This window comes from Aspergillus ibericus (assembly GCF_003184845.1).
Source record: "Aspergillus ibericus CBS 121593 unplaced genomic scaffold BO80scaffold_18, whole genome shotgun sequence".
Taxonomy (NCBI): Eukaryota; Fungi; Ascomycota; class Eurotiomycetes; order Eurotiales; family Aspergillaceae; genus Aspergillus; species Aspergillus ibericus.
Genome location: NW_020292116.1, coordinates 80,372 through 100,424, shown reverse-complemented (window position 1 = coordinate 100,424; position 20,053 = coordinate 80,372). Strand labels below are relative to the sequence as shown.

At 35.1% G+C, this 20,053-nt stretch overlaps 4 protein-coding genes across 4 annotated transcripts; 3 read left to right on the top strand and 1 right to left on the bottom strand.

Annotated features, from left to right (window-relative positions):
- Positions 1-200: 200 nt before the first annotated feature.
- On the top strand, positions 201-1,679 carry BO80DRAFT_354828 (MFS general substrate transporter; the record flags this gene model as incomplete). Its single annotated transcript, XM_025715723.1, has 3 exons — positions 201-651; positions 704-1,454; positions 1,505-1,679. The coding sequence occupies 3 exons, from the start codon at positions 201-203 to the stop codon at positions 1,677-1,679; spliced, it is 1,377 nt and encodes a 458-aa protein (XP_025575536.1).
- A 1,062-nt stretch (positions 1,680-2,741) lies between these two features.
- Positions 2,742-4,415, bottom strand: BO80DRAFT_354804 (uncharacterized protein; the record flags this gene model as incomplete). Its single annotated transcript, XM_025715722.1, has 3 exons — positions 2,742-3,542; positions 3,595-3,682; positions 3,736-4,415. The coding sequence occupies 3 exons, from the start codon at positions 4,413-4,415 to the stop codon at positions 2,742-2,744; spliced, it is 1,569 nt and encodes a 522-aa protein (XP_025575535.1).
- A 2,769-nt stretch (positions 4,416-7,184) lies between these two features.
- BO80DRAFT_464485 (FtsJ-like methyltransferase family protein) lies at positions 7,185-8,438 on the top strand (the record flags this gene model as incomplete). The annotated part of the gene is made up of 2 exons (XM_025722656.1): positions 7,185-7,385; positions 7,436-8,438. 2 exons carry the CDS (start codon positions 7,185-7,187, stop codon positions 8,375-8,377), a joined length of 1,143 nt encoding a protein of 380 aa, XP_025575534.1. The 3' UTR covers positions 8,378-8,438.
- A 546-nt stretch (positions 8,439-8,984) lies between these two features.
- Positions 8,985-9,692, top strand: BO80DRAFT_424783 (uncharacterized protein). The gene is made up of 3 exons (XM_025719370.1): positions 8,985-9,074; positions 9,150-9,206; positions 9,306-9,692. The coding sequence occupies exons 1-3, from the start codon at positions 9,026-9,028 to the stop codon at positions 9,422-9,424; spliced, it is 225 nt and encodes a 74-aa protein (XP_025575533.1). The 5' UTR covers positions 8,985-9,025; the 3' UTR covers positions 9,425-9,692.
- The last annotated feature ends 10,361 nt before the right edge of the window (positions 9,693-20,053 follow it).

Sequence of the window (20,053 nt, the reverse complement as noted above, 5' to 3'; positions counted from 1 at the left end):
CTGTCGTTTCCACGTGCCGTGCGGTGGGCATCCGAATAGCAATTTGCAACAAAATTCTCCCTTCTAGTGTCAAGCACGCCATTGTGGCGTCCCACCAGCGGCCCGCTTTTCGCGCCGTACTTATACTCCCGGCTGGCCATGGCCCTATGTCAATTTTTTTTTGGCACTCTCCCGGCATCCCAGGCGCACCTCGAGGCATCATGGCGACTGCAGACGTCTCACCACCAGTCCCGCTCCGACAGCGGGTGGTCTCGATCTGGCGGTCCATCCCCTTCCAGATCGCCATCGCCAGCGGAGTCTCCTTCACGGCTCCCGGTATGTGGGATGCGCTGAACAACCTGGGCGCTGGCGGTGCCGCCAAGCCCTATGCCGTCTCCGCGGCCAATGCCGTCCTGTACGCCCTGTTCGCCGTGGTCTGCGTGGCGGCCGGTGCCATCAACAACCGCATCGGCCTGCGGTTTGGCTTGGCGCTCGGCAGTATCGGCTATCCGATTTATGGTGCCGGACTGTACACCAATAATTACTCGCCCACCACCTGGTTCCTGTTGTTTGGTAGCGCCTTGTGCGGCCTGTCCGCCGCCTTTTTCTGGGCCGCCGAGGCCGCCATCATCATCGGATACCCCAGCCCGAGAGACCGCGGGTTCTATCTGGGTAGGTACACCTCCGTGCCATCACCTGACCACGTCTGACCCCAATCCAATAGCCATCTGGCAAACGGCCAAAGCCGCTGGCCCCATCGTCGGCGGTGCCATTAACCTCGGTCTCAATGCCCGGACATCCACCCAAGGCTCGGTCAGTGCGGGCACCTACATCGTCTTCATCGTCATCATGTGCCTGGGCCTGCCGATCGCCCTCTTTCTCAGCCCGGCGGAGAAGGTGCAGCGGAAAGACAAAACCCTCATCGTCGTCCAGCGGCAGACCTCGTGGCTGGCCGAATTCCAGGCCGTCTTTTCGTTGCTGGTCAGCCGCCGCATCCTCCTGCTGCTGCCCGCCTTCTTCATCAGTTACTTCTACAACGGCTTCCTCAGCACCTGGCTGACCACGTACTTTACCGTGCGCTCTCGTGCCTTCTCGTCGTTCTTCTCCAACTTTGCGGGCATCTTCTCCTCCTTCATGATCGCCAGTCTGCTGGATCGGCAATCCATTCACATCAAGACGCGCGCCCGCGTGGCCTTCTCGGCCATCGTCCTGGTCCTGACCGGCACGTGGATCTGGGCGACCATCCTCCAGTATCAATTCTACTACGAGTATCCTGAGTCCCCGGTCTTCGATTGGTTCCAGGGCGGCTTCGGCAAATCCTACGCGCTCGTCTTCTTCTGGAACTTTGGCGGTCAGGCGTTCCAACAATTCCTCTATTGGCTGGTGGGCCAGTACGCCACCGACATCTCGTCGCTGTCCCACCACTGCGGGATTCTCCGAGGCTTTGAGGCGCTCGGCCAGACCGTCGCTTGGGCGTACGTTCGTTCCTTTCCCCCGTAGCTGCCAATCTCGCTGACCATACTAGGATGCAATCAGAAGGCAACGCGAACCACTTTGTGAGCATCGGTCTCAACTTTGGCATTACCATCCTCTGCATCATCCCCACGTGGATTATTATCTCGGAGCTGGAGCACAGCCATGAGATCGAAGTGGTCGCCGAGGATACCAAGCCCGTTGGCGACCCTGACACGTCCGTCTAACCACGGGTTGTTTTTACCATCGACCACTCTCCGAGTGGTCACATGATGTTCAACACATAACGGCATTCTACCGTCCCCCCTTTTATGATAATGTTAATGTATCTTTCCCTCTCTTTCTGTCGCTAGAGATACCCCTTCAGGCTTTCAACATACCCCACCAATATATTTCTATTCTTATCAACAACCAGCGTCCCAGTCACCTCTAAGACTACAGGCTCCATCTGGCGACGCAAATGCCTCCCGAAACTTGGATTTCTAATCGTCCAACTCCATGGTAGGGACAGGAGTATGACTTCACTTCGTGAAGATGTAGTTAGCACGAATCCCAATTTCTCCTCCTTGTCTTCCATCGGATCTATTTTCAATCCAAGATAAGTTCAATTTGGAATGGTTCAATTTGCGGCACGGGTTTCAATACGCGAGGAAGAAGAATAGCCATACTAAGACCAGGAGTACCTGAGATGGCTAGAAAACAGGTCAAACACCTGGTAGTACTAATTGAGGACCCCAATTAGAGGCGCGGGCGGGCACGACAGGAAACGCTGGAGAAAACACGCACGATCAACCGTCACTACAACGACCCAACCCATACACCACTCGGTGCTGTAAAACTCGTTCGGCTCTCAGAGCGTTGGTGGCTAAGCATACGGTAGGGTCTGGCTCAAGGGATCATGGTCGCGAAACGCATGGCTAGGGCTCCCCAGGACGGGTCCTCGCGCGCCCGCCCAAGAGCGCTTTTCCTATTCCGGGCCGGGGGGATGAACCGGGTACGGTGCGAAGTCGCCGGCGCTGCCGACGACCCAGGCTAGGCGAGGTATTTTACATGGTTTCCCGACGCCCATCACCGTTTTGAAGGGGTCTGTTTGACGGTGATTCTTAACATATAGGGATCCGAGGCGGCGGAAGGTCCTGCTCAGGACAAAATGATGTTAGTCTAATGGGCATAAGGTTAAAGGGACATTGTTAAAGTAGTCTAAGGTAGCGTTCAGGTGACATAATGAAGGAGTTGAATTTCGAATGCGGGCCTAAACTAGCATCCCGTATTGCTGTAACTGTCATTCATCATTTTCCAGATGCCTTTCTAGTACCATTTGAGTGTCCGTCTGGCTGGTTTGCACCTTTGGAGTTGGCAGATTTGCCCCGTAAAGTCTTTGCCATGACTCGAACCACGCTAGAATTGGATGTCGCCTTTGATAATTCACTGGACGCTGCGCAGAAGAGAGGTGATGATCGGTTAAGCTGGATTACAACGGTGTGTAGTGTCATGCGATCGTTCTCTATGACTGAAAGGCGCGGAAATATTGTTAGAGCATTCTCATCCTGGGTGTTCTGTGCAGTTTGTGCCTCCGGTCGGCTGTTCTCGTCCAAAGTAAAGGGAAGCCAATACTCGTCGGGTCCTGGCTGTTCGAAATCTGGCTCATATCTTCGCTTGGCACGTCGTATGGGTTGCCAAACTCCTGCGGCTTTCCGCACGATCTTTTCCAAACTAGAGCGCATTGACATATGTTGTGCCTCTGTCAGTAAATCGTCAAAGTATGACAGCACGCGACCGACGACAGTCTGGATAGTCGACGAAAGAGCTTTTTCTTGGGCTTGCGTATTTATTGACTGCAGGACAGACCGGGAAAATGATTCCTTCTCACTGTCAGTCATGGCAAGATCACCAAGGATTTTCCGAATACGGCCATCTTCGGGGATGATGTAGCATGGCTGGAAGATATATTTGTCGATCTCCCTCGCGAGGATAGCAAGAATAATTGCTAAGCGGATTTGTTTCGCTGGCGGGGTATTCGAACAAGGTAGGGGAATGTGGTAGTTACGGACAAGATCGCAGCGTTTTAGATTGGTCCACGCTGAGCCGTTCTGAGGAAATAGATCAGTCAGCCATAATTGATATCTTGCTGTCAATACGTACCGAGATAGCTTCTGTAGTGAAGTCGACATTGAACTGGGAGTACAGCTCTGTCTTAGCAAACTGCCACAGACCAGTGAAATCATCTATCCTGTAAGCTATTAGTATACTATAGCTTCTACTGTGTTTCCAGGTGTCACTTACAGGGAGCCCTCGTCCCCTTCATAAAACCCAGAGGCAAATCCTTCAATCGTGTTGAGTCTGGCACGAGTGTTATCCAGCAGTTGTTGAAGGTTCGAATTCTTCTCCTCAAGCGCCTTTGCATTCTCCTTGGTAGTAGAAAGGCTCTGTTTTAATTCCGATTCTGCTGCCTTTAGTTGCTCGATGATAGTGTCCTTCACCTTGAGATTACCCTGTAAGGCACTGATGTCCTGTTGCGCCTGCACCAAAACCTCCGTTTGTTTTCTGAACTCGGCCTTTGCTTTTCTTATCTGTGTTTCTTTGGTGTCCAGGGCTGCATTTTGTGCATTGATAAGGTCGTCTTTCTCTTGCAGGGTCTTTTGAAGCTCTTGCGCACGACTTTGGGTATCTTGATGGCGCCGCCTTTCTTTCTCATTCATCAGGAACATTTCGTTGATGGCTGTCTCCTTCTTCAAATCACAGTCTCTTATCTTTTTCTCAAGATCGATGACTTGCTCTTCTTTGGACTTCAGGTGACTCCGTAGTGTCATGTTTTCGTCGTGGACCGTCAAAATCATATTGAAGCCCACTGTGGGAGATAATTCCTTGAGTTGCGCAAAGAAGCCTAAAAATGCCTGAACATCAGGGGCCTGGGCCTCGGCCTCGGACTTCACGGATAAGACGGTTGTAGTTGCGGAAGGCATTGCTGACAGTAAAGCTTCGATTGGTTCCCTTGCTAAGATAACAGAGCGAGCCGGTGATAGTACATCATTTTCAAAATCCATGCCCTAAGCAGTTTGCGACCTTGGTTCTTATAGTGAGCCGCGGACCCTGTCCATTCTCTGTCATAGTTGGTGTTCAGCGCTTCGATGCTACTAGCTCTCAAGTGGAAAGTAGTTTGGCGGCTGAATTGCCCATTTGATAGAAAGCCATAGGTAGTGTTGTTGTGGCATGGTCTGTATGGTTACCACATCCGTGGTACTGTCACTGCGCATCTGCGCACTCTTGCTTACAGGGTTGCAGGTTATAAGATTCTCGAAAGTATTCTGCTTGTGATCTGCTAGAAACCACTCATATCTGACCAAAGCTAGAGTGAGGCGGTCGGGTTGGAAAGATTAACACATGTTTGACTCATGGGACTTGCAGCTCAGCAAATAAACGAAGGGGTTGTGCAACGTGTCGCTTATCCGGGCGGCGCTTTGACCCTGCCAACTTGGCCGAGTACTCCAGCAGTTCAAATGAAAATAGTTTGTGTGGATCACTGGCCCAGCACGTCTAATCGGAGCGCCCGGATATGTCGGGCTCCATTATCCAAGGCTATGCAGCGCATTAAAGACTTTGCTCTGTTAATCATTGGCATGATTGCGACAATCATCAAGTAGAACCCCTTCCCATTAGAGGAGGGGCAATGTCTAGCCTAATAACTCCGCAACCACAGTATCACAGAACGCTTGCCCCGCACGGAAAAAGCCCGGTCGCCGATGTAGTGGGATTGAACTTCTCGGAGCCCGTTCCGGACCTCGCAGCCAGTAGAACAGCTCGATTTGACTTACTAAATGAAATCGTAGCCTAGAAGTCCCTTGTTTAGGCAACACTTTTGACTGCATCTGCTTCTATGATGGTGTTAATCTCGCTTATTGCATAGTCTATCTCATCTACCCTCCAATTGTTACGGTATCTAGCCATATTCATGAGAGGTCTGCGGACGAAAGAAGACTGCAGGCAAGTGGGGCCTGAGGGGTAGAGGTGACCGGTCCACCGGAGTCATCGCTTCGTCTGACCGCAAGCCTCCCGGCCGCACCAGTCCTTTTGTGCACTAACAGAACTTGCTTGTCAAATGGAGATGAGAAAGGCGACCGCTGCTGGGATCCCTTCACCCTTGGAGGGCCAGCAATCACTGCACAGATCATAAACCTCTACCTTGCACAACTGCCATGGCTGCCTTGGACTGCTTAAAATGAGCCGGTTTCGTTGTGGTACTGGAAACTGTCGGCTGCTGATGCGAGGGATCAAACATAGACATACATTCTCAGTGTATCCGGATAGCTGGGGAATGTCACCTCAAGAAGCAGCATAGTTCTGAGGTATAATTTCTCATAGGACTGACATACTACACCTCAAGCCCTTAAATTGACCAGTGAATTCTCCACCTTGGTGACTACTAAACATCAAAGTGTCGATCAAATTCGAATACTATGATGGCGTGCAGGTGGCCAAGAAACGCAAAGTATAGTTCTCACAAGTACTGTACCATCCCTGCAAATAAGGTTACGTGTAGCCGGCATGGAGCGACCACTTAAGAAAGAAAAATGAGCGATTGGTGTGGTGACACACGCAGCCGGTCAGCTTGGGATTACTCGCAATAGCCAGGAAATAAATAGCCTTTTCTCGCAAGGAAACCCAGCTGGCAACCAACTTATTATAGTCTAGAGAACATTGAGAATTCCACTCTCTTCTTGTTCCGATTGCTACAACAGGCTTCATGCCCCAATAGAGCAGCCATACCATGGATCCTGAGCGGATTCGGGGTCTGATTTGTAAAGCAACCGGGTACTATTCCATGGCTTTTCTGACCTTACTATGCCATTACTATTGGCACATTTTGATGGGCGATGGCTGTTGCATGGCCACGTCATGCGAGGCTACAGATGCCATCCCACCGGGTAAAGCATAGTACTAACAAGAAGTTGATGACCAAATCCATCCCTGACTCCCTCACAGTAGGTTGTATTGGCTTGCTTGTAAATAGCGGCACTGATAACCCTTTCTTTTATTTAATATAGGGTACAGCGTCTCTTATCTATAGAGATTTATGAGCTTTTGATGAGGAAAGGAGGAAAAAAGAAAAGATAGTTAGCAGTATCTATAGTTATTGATATAGCTGTTGTACCTACCGAGCCGGTTTCTACAAACGAACGAATTATCAGAAGATGTAAGAACTGGTATTTAGGTTAGATACTATGGTTAGTAATCTTATCTTGTAAATACTGCACTAATCTATGTACTATATACTATTCCACAAACACTTCGGAGTCATTATCACGTATGGCTGCCTGACAATAGTGTGTGTCTGCTGGTTCCCGCCGGCAGAACATCTGGATACCACCTCGGCCTGCGCTATTGGCTATCGCGCCCTTCTTTCCGCCCTGTGTCCTTCTCATTAGTCATATGCTCCATACCTGCAATCCATACCGTGGGTTATAGTGGCCTCACGATCTAGCCTATTGCATTAGCTGCGTCCGCTGTGGTGGGCTGCCTCGGGGCCTGATTGGAACTGAATAAACACCAAAATGCCTGTCAACGCCACGTCAATACATCGTCCGAGAGAACGATGTTCGTCGTGATCAGTTATCGGCTATTGATATTCAGCAATATCAGCCCGGCTTACATTTAAATATAGTCAATACCCCATTACCATTGCGCACAGATTTGTTCCTTCTTCTTCTATAGTACATACCGCCTCCTTGCACGAAATGTCTCCAACAACAGAGAATAAACGGTGCCAGGCGTATGAGCACGTCTCTGCCGCACATAGCGCATCTCAGAGTACCGTTCCCCATCACGAGGCAACTACCTCCCAAGCTAGCGAGAGCCAAAGTCCCGCTAAGATCATAGCACAATACCTGCTAAATGAGGTGCCGGAGTTTCAGCGACTATCCGAGCTTCGGCATAAGGTCAGGTTAAGCCGGCCATTTCTAGGACCTTGAGTTGACTAGTAAAATAGGGTTGGGAAAATCCGGCGGGTGATCGGTTCTTCGAACAGCAGCGTCAAACAGCAGACAATGCTGATCAGAAAACAGCCAAGCATTTCTTTAGAATGATGAAAGAGATTGGACATGACATGCAACAGCTTACGGATGTTTTCCGGATTTATAGTCCTTATCCGGACAAACAACGTATCCTTGACATGTGCATGGCACCGGGAGGCTTTCTTAGAACAGCCTTATGGGTTAATCCCGAAGCGCGAGCTATAGGATTCAGCTTACCAAGGCGTGAAGGAGGTCACAAAGTCCTTTTACCTAAGCATCCTAATATTTCGGTGAAGTTCATTGACATCACCCTGTTGGCTGCGGATATGGGCCGGTTGGATATCCCGAACGATCACCCAGACGCTGGAAAATTCTTACCCCGTCAATTCGAGCCTGGACAGGCTTTTGATCTAGTCATATGTGATGGTCAGGTGCTTAGGAACCACGACAGGGCCACCTACCGTGAGCATCGAGAAGCCAGCAGACTAACCCTGACACAGCTGGCGCTTGGCTTGGAGCATGTCAAGCTGGGGGGAACCATGATCGTTCTTCTTCACAAAGTCGAATCTCCACATACCGTACAATTACTATATGCATTCACAACCTTTGCCTCGGTGCAACTGTACAAGCATCCCAGGTTTCATGCCAAGCGATCTTCGTTCTACATGCTTGCAACCAATATCCAGAATGATTGTCCGGATGCAGCCATGGCAATCCAAGGGTGGAAGAGGATGTGGGAAATTGCAACGTTTGGGACGGACGATATGTACAGTCAAGCGCTCCAACATAATGTTCCGGATATTGAGCTCGTCTTGAAGAACTTTGGCCCTAGACTAGCCGTTCTAGGCAAGCATATTTGGGGTATCCAGGCAGATGCGCTGGCAAGAGCTCCATTTCTGAAGTACAGTCTATCTTGACTAAGCGCTACGTGTTCTATATTTGTATTGTACGGAATTTGGATAAGTTACGTTGGGACATCTCCTAAAACTGGACATTATATCAAGATCGGCTACTGACCTGTTCAAAGTATTGCAGCAGTTTTGGTATACCGGCGACTGAAATCCTAGGGTCAGTCCATGTCACAAGACGTTAATTACTTTGGCATTGCTGTGAACTTTCTTGCATTGGTCTAAAACTTGTAACGTCTTACACTGCTTCGTATGTTGTGAATAGACAATCTAGCGAAATTCTGAGTTAAGATCTGTCTCCCTGACAACGTAGGTCCATAGAGCAACATATCCTCACATCGGTATCAAAAGAACCATGTCGATAACTGATATATAGCAAAACCATTATAGTACTATCAATCTACTCGTGTGAATAAGTACATTGAAGGAAATGTCAAAAATTCTACCTACATGATCAACACAACCAACCGGGACCAAGGGTACGTTGCTGCCTTACCCCTCACTCTAAATTGTCCGATCCATATCTTTCGCTCTCATCTCTCACTTTCATTCCCTCACTCTTCCTCCTCCACCAGCAGCAGCGCATCTTCTAGCTTCTAAAAGATCAAGTGCATCAACAAACCCATAAATTACTTTCTCAATGACCAAATCATAAATATGCCCAGGTCTGGGAAAGACTTCAGCTACAAGGACTCCGGTACTAATGGTAAGGTAAGTACCACCATATTTTATAGATCCAAAACCTTAGCTAACGATATGATGTCCAAAATGGAAACCACAGGTGCTCCCGCGACTACTCTGGCAGCTCTAACTCAAACTCCTACCACTACTCAAACAGGTCAGTCGTGTCATCCCGTTCCGTGCCATCCCCTCACTATTATTCCTCTAGCCCGACCTCATATTTGCCAAACTAGTTCTGATGAGTTTCCTTCTCCAGTAACGGGTCCTACTATTACTCCAACCCCGATGGGAGCACTTATTACAATAACGGCAATGGTGGCTCGACTTATACCCCTCCTAGTGGGAAGAAATAGGCGGGATTTGACGGGGTGCTGAGGGATCCTTAACACCTGTGTTAGCTTGAAGAGATTATCCCATGGCTGTTTCAGTTATTGTGGGGATACTTCGTGACAGCAACGATACGGTTGCAGAGTATCATATAGAAGCGAAACCTTGACTGGCTTTGCCTTTCGGTGCAGTTTCTTTTATTGTTTTCCTTTCTTTACTCTCTCTCCTTCTCTTTCTCTCTTTTCATTTCTTCTAATTTTTCCCCTGTACGTTGAGGTGGCTTGTAGTGGAATGCTGCCGGCTCGAAGACCTTGAGGCGGTAATCCTATAAACGACTGCTAGATATTGATATAATACCCCGAGCTGGGGTCAGCCGTCGTTTGCTTGGGAAATATCAGGCTATGCCGCTGTGAAGATAAAATCTAATTCTGTCGAGCTCCGCCATGCCATTGCGTACATATATTTAATTTCAAACCCATCGTGCATTATGTGACAGTACTACTATTACCAAGGTAATATAACCGCGGCAAGGATCTCCACAGTTACCCAAATGAAAGCAATATCCGGGGGTACAAGTATTCTGAATCATGAGTGTTTAGTCCTTTTCGCAATAGGGGTTCGATATAAAGGAGAGCCTTTCCCTAGGATCATTGAAAAGGGCTAGGCCCTGTCAGCCATCCGGAATCGGAACATCTATGTTCTGACCTATCTAGTCCTGGACCTTAACCCAATGATACCTATAAAAAAAATAGGAATCTTTAGAGAGGATAGAAATCTCTAGAGTAATAAAAAAACTTATTAATATTATAAAAAAACCTCCTAGAAAGAATTATCTATAAAAGAATCTAATTAGTCTATAGATTAGATAGTTCTTTCTCTAGTAAATTTAATTTTTTTATGAATTATTATATTTTATATAGTCTACCTGGCTTCTTAGCTTGTTATAATTTTAAATTTATTTTTTCTTTAAAATATTTATTAGATAATAGATTAGTAATATATAATAACTATAATAAATTAATAAATATTTCTAGTTACTATGGAGGCGCTATCCAAGCTAATATTATTAATTAATTAGCTAAGTATATTGAAGAACTAATAATCTAGAATATAGAAATATAATATATCATTATCTAATAGAATATAGTAATAAATAATAAGATTAATACTAGTCTTGGACAGATTAAATAAATTATTAATATTTAATTTCTATTTTTTTAGATATTTATTATAATATTTTTATTTATATTAGTATTGGCACTGGTACTAGTCTAAGATTTAATTAATATAAAAAAATTAAAATTACTAATCTTTATAAATTTTAATAAAAAAGATAAGAGTAAGTTCCCGAGTTGGTTTAATAGTATATAAATAAAAATTAAAATTAATTAATAATTTATTAATATGCCGGCTGAATAAGCTTAATATATATTTATATTTTTAAATAAGGAAACTAAAATAAAGATTAATTTATAAATAAAAATTAATTATAAAGCCCCAATCTTCTTAACTATAATTTTAATTAATTATTTTAAGCTAATTTACGAGGATCCAGTCTAATAGAAAAAAATTATTAATAAATTATTTACTCTTAAGTAAGAAAGATAAATAATTAATAATCTTTTAATAAAAGTTAATAACCTATTAATTAAGATTGGAGGATATAGTTAGAAAAATTTAAATAAAAAAAATCTTCTATATTAAATTCTAAATAATAATATCTACTAATAAATAATTAATATTAAATAGAAACTAGATTTTAAAGACTTTTATTAATAAGTTAAATGGATAGCTGACGAGCTTATAAAGATAAACTAATTTTTAGAAAAATAATTAAAATATTCTAGTACTTAGATAGATAATATTTCTAAGAAAGTAATTATAGATAATATTATAGATTAGAAATCTATAATAATAAGTATAAGATCTGCTTAATCAATCTAATAAATATTAAAAAAAATATTAACTAAATACTGTGAGACAGGACTTTATATATACTATAAATCTTTAAAATATTATATTATTAAATATCTATATTTATTATTATAGTATTTCTAGGACTTGAAGAGTATTCTAAAGAATAAAATTTATTAAGTCTTATTTAAAAATAATCTAACTAATAAAATTAGCTAGATCTTAAAAAACCTAGTTATCTAATAATCTCTAATTCTAGAAAAAATATAATTTTTTTAGATTATTACTTAGAGAAGCATACACTAGTTAACTAAAATTATAAAAAGTTTAAAAAAGAAATTTAAGAATTTAAAGACTATTATATCTTCTCTATATTAGGATTAGTTAATAGAATTTATTTTATAAATATTTTAATTAATACTAGCTATATACTGTACAGGATAATTAGCTAGAATTTTATAAATAAAAATAAACTAGAACGCATTTCTATTGAATCTTAAAATATTAAAAAGTTTAAAGAAGAAAAGACTTATATAACTAAATTAGTAAAAATATTACTAAATATAGATAAGAATCTATAAATATATATATACCTCTATATTCTATTATATGACGGCAGCCTCGTTCAGGATCATGTGACTATGTTTATTTTATTTATTTTAACATTATTTTCTTCAAGCAAGCATCCATAACACTTTTTATTTTTCTTTTTTTCTCCTTATGCTTAAATTTCTAGAGTAATTAGCACTAATATGACCTCATTTTATTATATTAAACAGCTGTTTTATAATTTTAAGTATTATTTTTTTATTTTTTTCTACTATTATATATGGCCAGTTTCTGCTAAGCTATTAGTAATCCTTATCCTATATTCTTAGTAATATTTAATAGCTAAAAGATCCACCTAACCAACTGACTGAATAAATAAATAAAATAGCTAGAGAAAGTAGCTAGATTCCTAGTTCTAAAGATAACTAATAACTCTCTGTGATATTACCTAATGAATTAGACTGAAAAGATAGATTTAATTAGATTGAATTTAATGATTAATATAAAAGAGATCTAAAGTAAACTTTTAAAATCCTTCTAAAGATTTTTAATATTCTGGAGACTGAAAAAGATAATCTTCTAGACTAATAAGATTAGTAGATCTAGGAGATTAAATATTTTATTAAAAAATATAACTACTTTACTATATAAGTTTTATAATAGTAAATATATTTAAACTAGAATATTCCTATAGAGATAAAAAAACCTGTAAAGATTCTAGATCTTTCTCTATTTAATAATAGTATAGATCTAATTTATGAAAACTAGACTTGCTATATAATAAAAATTAAAAATTAATATTAATTAGTATAGTATTTTTATTATATATAAAGTATATATTACTAGTTGATATTAGAATATTACTAAAAAATATTTTATTTTATACTTTTATTCTGACGTTACTAATCCCTTTTTTAATTCGGACGATATACTTGAATATCTAAAGATTATTTTTATTAATTTTAATAAGATTTATAACGCCTGTTATTAGTACTAAGATTTATAAATAAAGACTAGAGATAAGTTTTATATTTTTATTTTAATTTTTTATTATCTTACCGTCGAAGCTGGAGTTAATAAAAGTATTTAAAAAAATAATTTCTATAGTAAATTTTCTATTAAATTTTAGGATCTTACTGTGTATAATTATAATAATAAAAACTTTAAGAAATTCGTGAAGTAATGCGCCAATTCTATAGATATAATTAAAGAATAAATTAAGAAATATATTAAAAGTAATTTTATAATAATTAAAAGTTATATAGAGTTCTATATATCCTATTCTTCTATTATTATTTTGAGTGTTATAAACACTTTCTCTAAACCTCTAATTTAAGTTTCTAGTATGGAATTAAAGATTAGAAAGATATTAATAAAAGATAGAAAGTATTTCTACTATAAGAAATCCAGCTATAGAAATAGAGAATATCTTAAAAAAAAATTATATAAATAAAGGTTCTGAAAATCCCTACAGAGAAACCTAAGTTAGTAAAAAATAATATTTAGAAAAAATCTTTATTTTAAATAAGTTAGAAGTTTAAGTAAATATAATAGACTTACAAGATCTACTAAAAAATAATAATAATAGTTTTATAATTATTATTCTATTCTCTAAAAATGGTATTGCTATTCTTGCTTATATATTTATTAATTCTAAAATTAATATTTATTTAGTAATAGATACTTAGTTTACTATTAAATTAATCTAATACTTTAAAATTTTAATATTATCTTTAAAGAAGATAATTCTAGTCATAAGTTTTAATAGAAAGTAAACTACTAATTTAATACATGTAATCTAATTAAATCTTATAATTAATAATTATTAATTTTTAAATATTTTTTTTCTTATAATAGACCTGGAAAGGTATGATACTATTCTTAAAAAAATATAGTTTATTAAATATAATATTTTACTAGATTATTAGAATTGCTGACTAATCTAGTTAAATTAGCTAATATTAAAAAATAAAATAAAAGCTAAATTTTTTATGAGTATTTTTTAAACTATCCTAGAGTGGTCTTTGGTGGATTATAAATATTAATAAAATATAATCTAAAGAAATTATAAGATGTAGTTAAAAGACGAATAACTAAAATTTTTATAATTATTATTAATTTTTTTCTGTATTAATTAAAGCAGCTTATATAAGATTTTAATAAAGATAGAATATAATTTAGTTAGAGAGAGTTACTAGTACTATTTTTTTTTAGAATTTTAAAACCTGAACTAAAGCCTACTTTAATTAGATTTTTTTATAGAGAGATAGCTTTTATTAGAATAACTAGGTTCTAATAATATTTAAAGAATTTAGAGATAGAGATTTTTATTACCTTAATACTATTAAGAAGGCTCTCGTAGAGAAACTAGAGACTTTATATATAAGTAAGAAAAATAAAATTAAAAAAATCTTTCCTAAATAATACTATAATTTAGTAAATATTTTAAAGAAAGAATTTAACACGCTATCTCCATTCTAGTATTATAATTATAAGATTTAGTTAGAGGGTAAGAATCCTTTAGATATTATTTTTTTTATAAGATAATAGTAGAAAAGTTGCAAGCCTCCCGTGATTATATTATAAAGAATCTAGATAAAAAATTTATTATATTAAGTTTTATATTTTTTATATCTTTTATTGTGATGGTCTGAAAGTCTAGAGGAGGTCTCTATTTTTATATAGATTATTAAAAATTAAATACTTTAATTAAAAAAAACTTGTATGTTCTAACCTACTGGGGTTAGGGGATCGCATATGCGGCGGAATTAGGGTGCGGGTAGTTTATATGGGAGAAAAGTCTTGGCATAGAGTACGGCGGAATTAATTTTTAGAGTGCGGTGCTCTCATGAACTATAGATTATAGAAACCTAAAAATTTGATAATAGGTAGTTTTAGAGTGGTTATACCTGACCGTTATACCTTAACCATAACCTGACCGTAACCTAGCAGTCAGATTAAAGTATAAAGATCCTCTTAACCGTACAGTTAAAGTCAGATTAAGGTTAAGTAGTCACTTTAACCATCCTTAACCACAAATCAAGAAAATCAGATAATCTAGATAGATTACTAACTACAGATTAATTAGTAATTTATACAGAGCTTTTACAAGAATAATTTATCTAATATAATATACTTTTAATTACAGTATTCTTAGAATAAGATAATAGATTAATTAATCATTAATTTATAATCTTTTAGATATTTCCTGGCTAGTAAGTACAATATATCAATAATCTAGTAAATTCTATAAAAAACTTCTACAGATAATACTAAAAATATAAATAATATAAATATCTATTCAGGCTAGACTGCTAATACAGAAGATTTAAATACTATCTAAATTATTTCTTATATTATCCAAGTTAGTGATCATGATAGTATAAAAATCATAAAATCTAAATATATACCTATACTTAGGTTCATGTAATATCAATAAACTAAGATAAAACTAAATCTTTTATTTTCAATAATAATTTATTCTCTAGATCATCTTCAAGATTATTTATATCCTCATTCTCACTAATATAAAAAGTTATTATAGACTTATCATCTTCTTGATCCGTGGCTGTAAATATAATAGAATCTAAAATAATATTATCAAGAATATTCTAATACTTCTTATCTATAGTAAAACAATTAGTATATATCTAGAGTATAAATACTTTAATAATCTTAAGATATAAATAACTCTAGTAATAGTAGTAGATATCCTAAGAACTATTAAAAACATATTTAATATTAACATAATGTGATAGGATCTACTTGTCAGGGTAGACGGCCTGTCGACTAGGTAAGGAACTGGCCACCAAACGTGTAGGATTCGACTGGTAACGACAATGTAGCCTATATCCACAGATAGAGACTGATCCTTGAGGATCAGTAACCTAACACTGAGGAGCGTTGCCTTATGGTAGATGAGGAGCTCCCGAACCGCCACCGATGACCTCACGACTACCATGACCACCCCAGTACGTCACCCGAAAGACCCGGGTCACACTAGCTGGGCTACTACAGGACCAGGACATCGGTCGGGCCGGTGCCGATAAGATAAGACCTCCATCCGAACCGTTCTATCTATCACACATTATTAGTTATGATTATTAAGAAGTCCCTAACCATATAATAGAAAATTAGAAACTAATCTTAGTAAAACTTCTAATAAATAAAGATATCAAAATACCCTATAATTCTTAAAAAAAAATTAATATTATTTTAAAAATCTAGATTATCTACATACCTTTAATATTAAGATAAGTCTTAAATTCCTTAAAAGTCGCTGTAGAAAACAAGAGTTTTTAATATTTTAAAATATTATAAAAAATCTTATCCAAACCCAAAAATATGCTAAAGACAGTAAATAGTATATTAATAATAAGATTTTATTAGTAGTAAAAATAGAACACCTTCTTAAAAACAATTTAATATTTAAAATATTAATTAATATTATCATCAAACCAGGCACTTTTTGAATTTTTTAAACTTAAATATTAGATCAAAGATAATTACAATTATATAAACATAGCCTTTAATTTAGTAAATATAGTAATAGTCTTTTTAAAACTTCTAATATATATCCTCTAAATCCTAAAAAATCTTCTTTTTTTAAAATACGTGCTTCCATACTAATTAATTAATTAACTAATCAAGATAGTTAAAAAATCTATTATAAATATTATAGACCTTATGAACAGTAAACCCACTATTCTCTAATAAACAGAAAATAAAAAGAAAAAATAAATATAAAAATTTAAGAAAATATTCCAACTACTTCCATTTAATTAAAGTAAAATAAAAATAATCAATATTATTATAATTCTAATACTAGATAAAGCTTTTAATAACTATATATAGTTTAATAGTATAATAAATTATAAAGTAAATTAAATTCCATCAAGTTTTACAGTTAAGAAAAAAATAATATATTAAAACAAATTCTAATCATTAAATAAACTAGAACTTTTTTTAATATTAAGAACTAGTATTCACAAACCATATAATCTTTTAAATCTATATTTAAAAATTAGAATAAATTTTTATAAAATCCTATGGAAGCCTTCCATAGAAACCTTCTCAAAAAAATCTTCTAAAAATCTTATAAAAGTCCTTTATAAAAGACTATCCTAATACATATCTTTTTAATTATCTAAAAAATACTAGAAAAAACTTCTAGATTCCTATTATTATTTTTTTATATACAATTAATAGTATTATTTATAATCTCAATACAAAGTTTCAGAAGAAAAATATTTATAAAAAATTAAATAATATAAGGCAGAGGATATAATATTAGTTTTAAATAATCTTTATAAAATCAGAGTCTATTAAAATATTATAAAAATAAATACTCTAACTAAGCTAAGTCCAGAATTATAATATAATAGTATTAAATATTATATTATTATTACTTATATTATTAATAGTCATACCCAGCAATCAATAAATAAGTCTATATTTCTATAAAACTTTTAAGATAATCTTAACTAGATTCTTACCAGTATAGAATCTAGATACTAATTAAAAACCTAATAAAATTTTATAGTAATCTATCTCTTCTATAAAAAAATATCCAATCAAAATAAAAAATACTTTTTAATCTAAACTCGTCTAATAATTAATTATAATCAACATTCGCCCCGTGTCTAGAAACTTTAATAATAAATAAATATATATCTCTTCTAACAATTCTAGAAAACAATCTTTAATTTATATATAATAAAGAATACTAAGCTTTCAGGAGAACACTAAAACAGTAAAATTAATTATTTATTTAAATTAAATATATTTAATAGTTCGAAATAGCAGACAACAAATAATAAGAAAATATAGAACTTAATCAAGAAACTCCCTTTTATTGTAGACTATAGAAACTTAAAAATATTTTTTAATATTAATAAAAATAGATTTATTATAAGCCCCAGAATCCCAACCAAAAATAAAATTTTAAAATAAATACTATAGAGAATATAGTAAATATAAACTTACCTATAAAAATCCTTTAACCAGCATCTATCTAATTATTTACTTAAAAATATTTAAAAATATTTATTTCTTATAGCTCTTATAAAAATAATAACTCATAGAACTAGTCCCTGAGTTATCAATTTCTAAATATTATAAAATATATAAGTATATAATACAGTAAATATAAAAGATTCTATCTGGAAATAATATATATTCTTAAAAATAAATCTATACTATTACTGTCTTTTCCTAATTAAAATAAAATAGCAGTTTCTAGACTTAAATATAAGTTTAATTAAAAGAAATTACTTACTATTATTCATAGAAGATAGGAACCTTTTCTTAAAGAACTAAATATAAAATAATCTTTTAATATTCTATAATACACTTAAAGTCAAGATTCAAAAAAAAAAGAAAAAGTATAAACTAAAAAACTAATCTTTATTTATAAATCATCCCGATTTTTAAAGATCTAGAATATAGAGGAAGAGAATTCAATAATATCTTCTAAAAATAAATTAGATAATTATATTTAATTTATAATACTAAGTCTACTTACACAAGTAATATAAAGAGAAAAAAAATAGAAATAAAACTCTATAAAAATAATATTATTTTCTTTTAAAACATACTCTTAGAAAAATTTAATCTATTATATTTCTATATATAGTTAAAGACATCCACTAAATCTTATCTATAGATAAGATTAGACTAGTTAGCTTAGTACGCTATATATTATTTAAAAAAACTCTAAATATAAGACCTATTTTATAATCTCTTTAAAGAATTCCCAATCTTAAGTTCCTGTATAATATTATGTCTGGAGCCAGCATTAACTTTACTATAGTAAATTATATAACTAAAATATCTATTTATCCAGTACTCTGCTAAATAGTTAGAAGATAAATATAGTTACTAGTATAAGTATAATAGCTTTATTAGATTATAGATCTTTCCATTATTTCTATTTAGAATATGATTTTCTATGGTAACATCTCAATTTACTTGATCTTAATTAGTTAGAAGAAGTGATTATACTATTTAACTTAGATTTACAGTAATTTAAAATTATAGGTATCTTTTGCATGTACTGCGGTTAATTATCCTACTACTATTAATATTATTATAAGCTTAAATTCTATTATCTGCTTACTGTATGTATTATATATATTAGTTAATTTATCTTATTCACAAGTTATTCAAGTGTGATATTTATATTAAAAAATCCTGTAAAGTATATATATTACTTCAATAATAATAACTGTGACGGCAGCCTCATTCAGGATCATGTGACTATATTTATTTTATTTATTTTACTATCATTTTCTTCAAGTAAATATCTATAATACTTCCTATTTTCCATTTTCCCCCTTACACTTAAAGTTCTAGAGTAATTAGCACTAATACAATCTTATTTTATTATATTAAACAGCTATTTTATAACTTTAAATATTATTCTTGATTCTTTTTTTACTACTATATATAGCTGATTCTTACTAAACTATTAGTAATCTTTATCTTACATTCTTAATAACACCTAACAGCTAAAAGGCCCACCTAACCAAATAAATAAATAAAATAGCTAGAGAAAGTAGCTAGACTCCTAGTCTTAAAAATAACTGATAACTTTCCATAATACTGCCTGATGAACCAGACTAGAAAAATAGGTTTAATTAAACTAAATTCGATAACTAATATAAGAGAGATCTGAAGTAGATTTTTAAAATTTTTCTAAAAATTTTTAATACTCTGGAAGCTAAAAGAGACAAGCTCCTTAATAAATAAGACTAATAAAGCTAGGAAATAACTGCTCTTACTTAAAAATAAAATAATATTATTAAAAAATAGAATAATATTACTAGAAAATAAAATACTTTCACAGTGTAGGTTACCTATTAGACTTTAATTAATTCTTAAAATATAACTATCTCCGAGTCTAAAAAAATAATAAAGATCTCTAATCTATCTCTATTCAATAATAAAAAAAATATCTCTTTTAAAGATTAGGTGCTGGCTATACATTAAAAGCTAAAAATTAATATAAACTAATTTACTATTCTAGTAATATATAAAGTTTATATTACTAGTTATTATGAGAGTAATATAAGAAGATATTTAATATTTAAACTTTATTTAAGTACGACTAATCCTTACAACAATACTAAGAATATACTAAAATATCTAAAAACTATCTTTACTAATTCTTATAAAATCTATAATACCTGCTATCAGTACCAGAACCTATATATA

Coding starts and splice junctions, on each gene's coding strand:
- BO80DRAFT_424783 (XM_025719370.1), top strand. CDS start 9,026: ATGCCCAGGTCTGGGAAAGACTTCAGCTACAAGGACTCCGGTACTAAT. Junction 9,075..9,149: donor CAAGGACTCCGGTACTAATG/GTAAGGTAAGTA, acceptor TGGAAACCACAG/GTGCTCCCGCGACTACTCTG. Junction 9,207..9,305: donor TCCTACCACTACTCAAACAG/GTCAGTCGTGTC, acceptor TTCCTTCTCCAG/TAACGGGTCCTACTATTACT.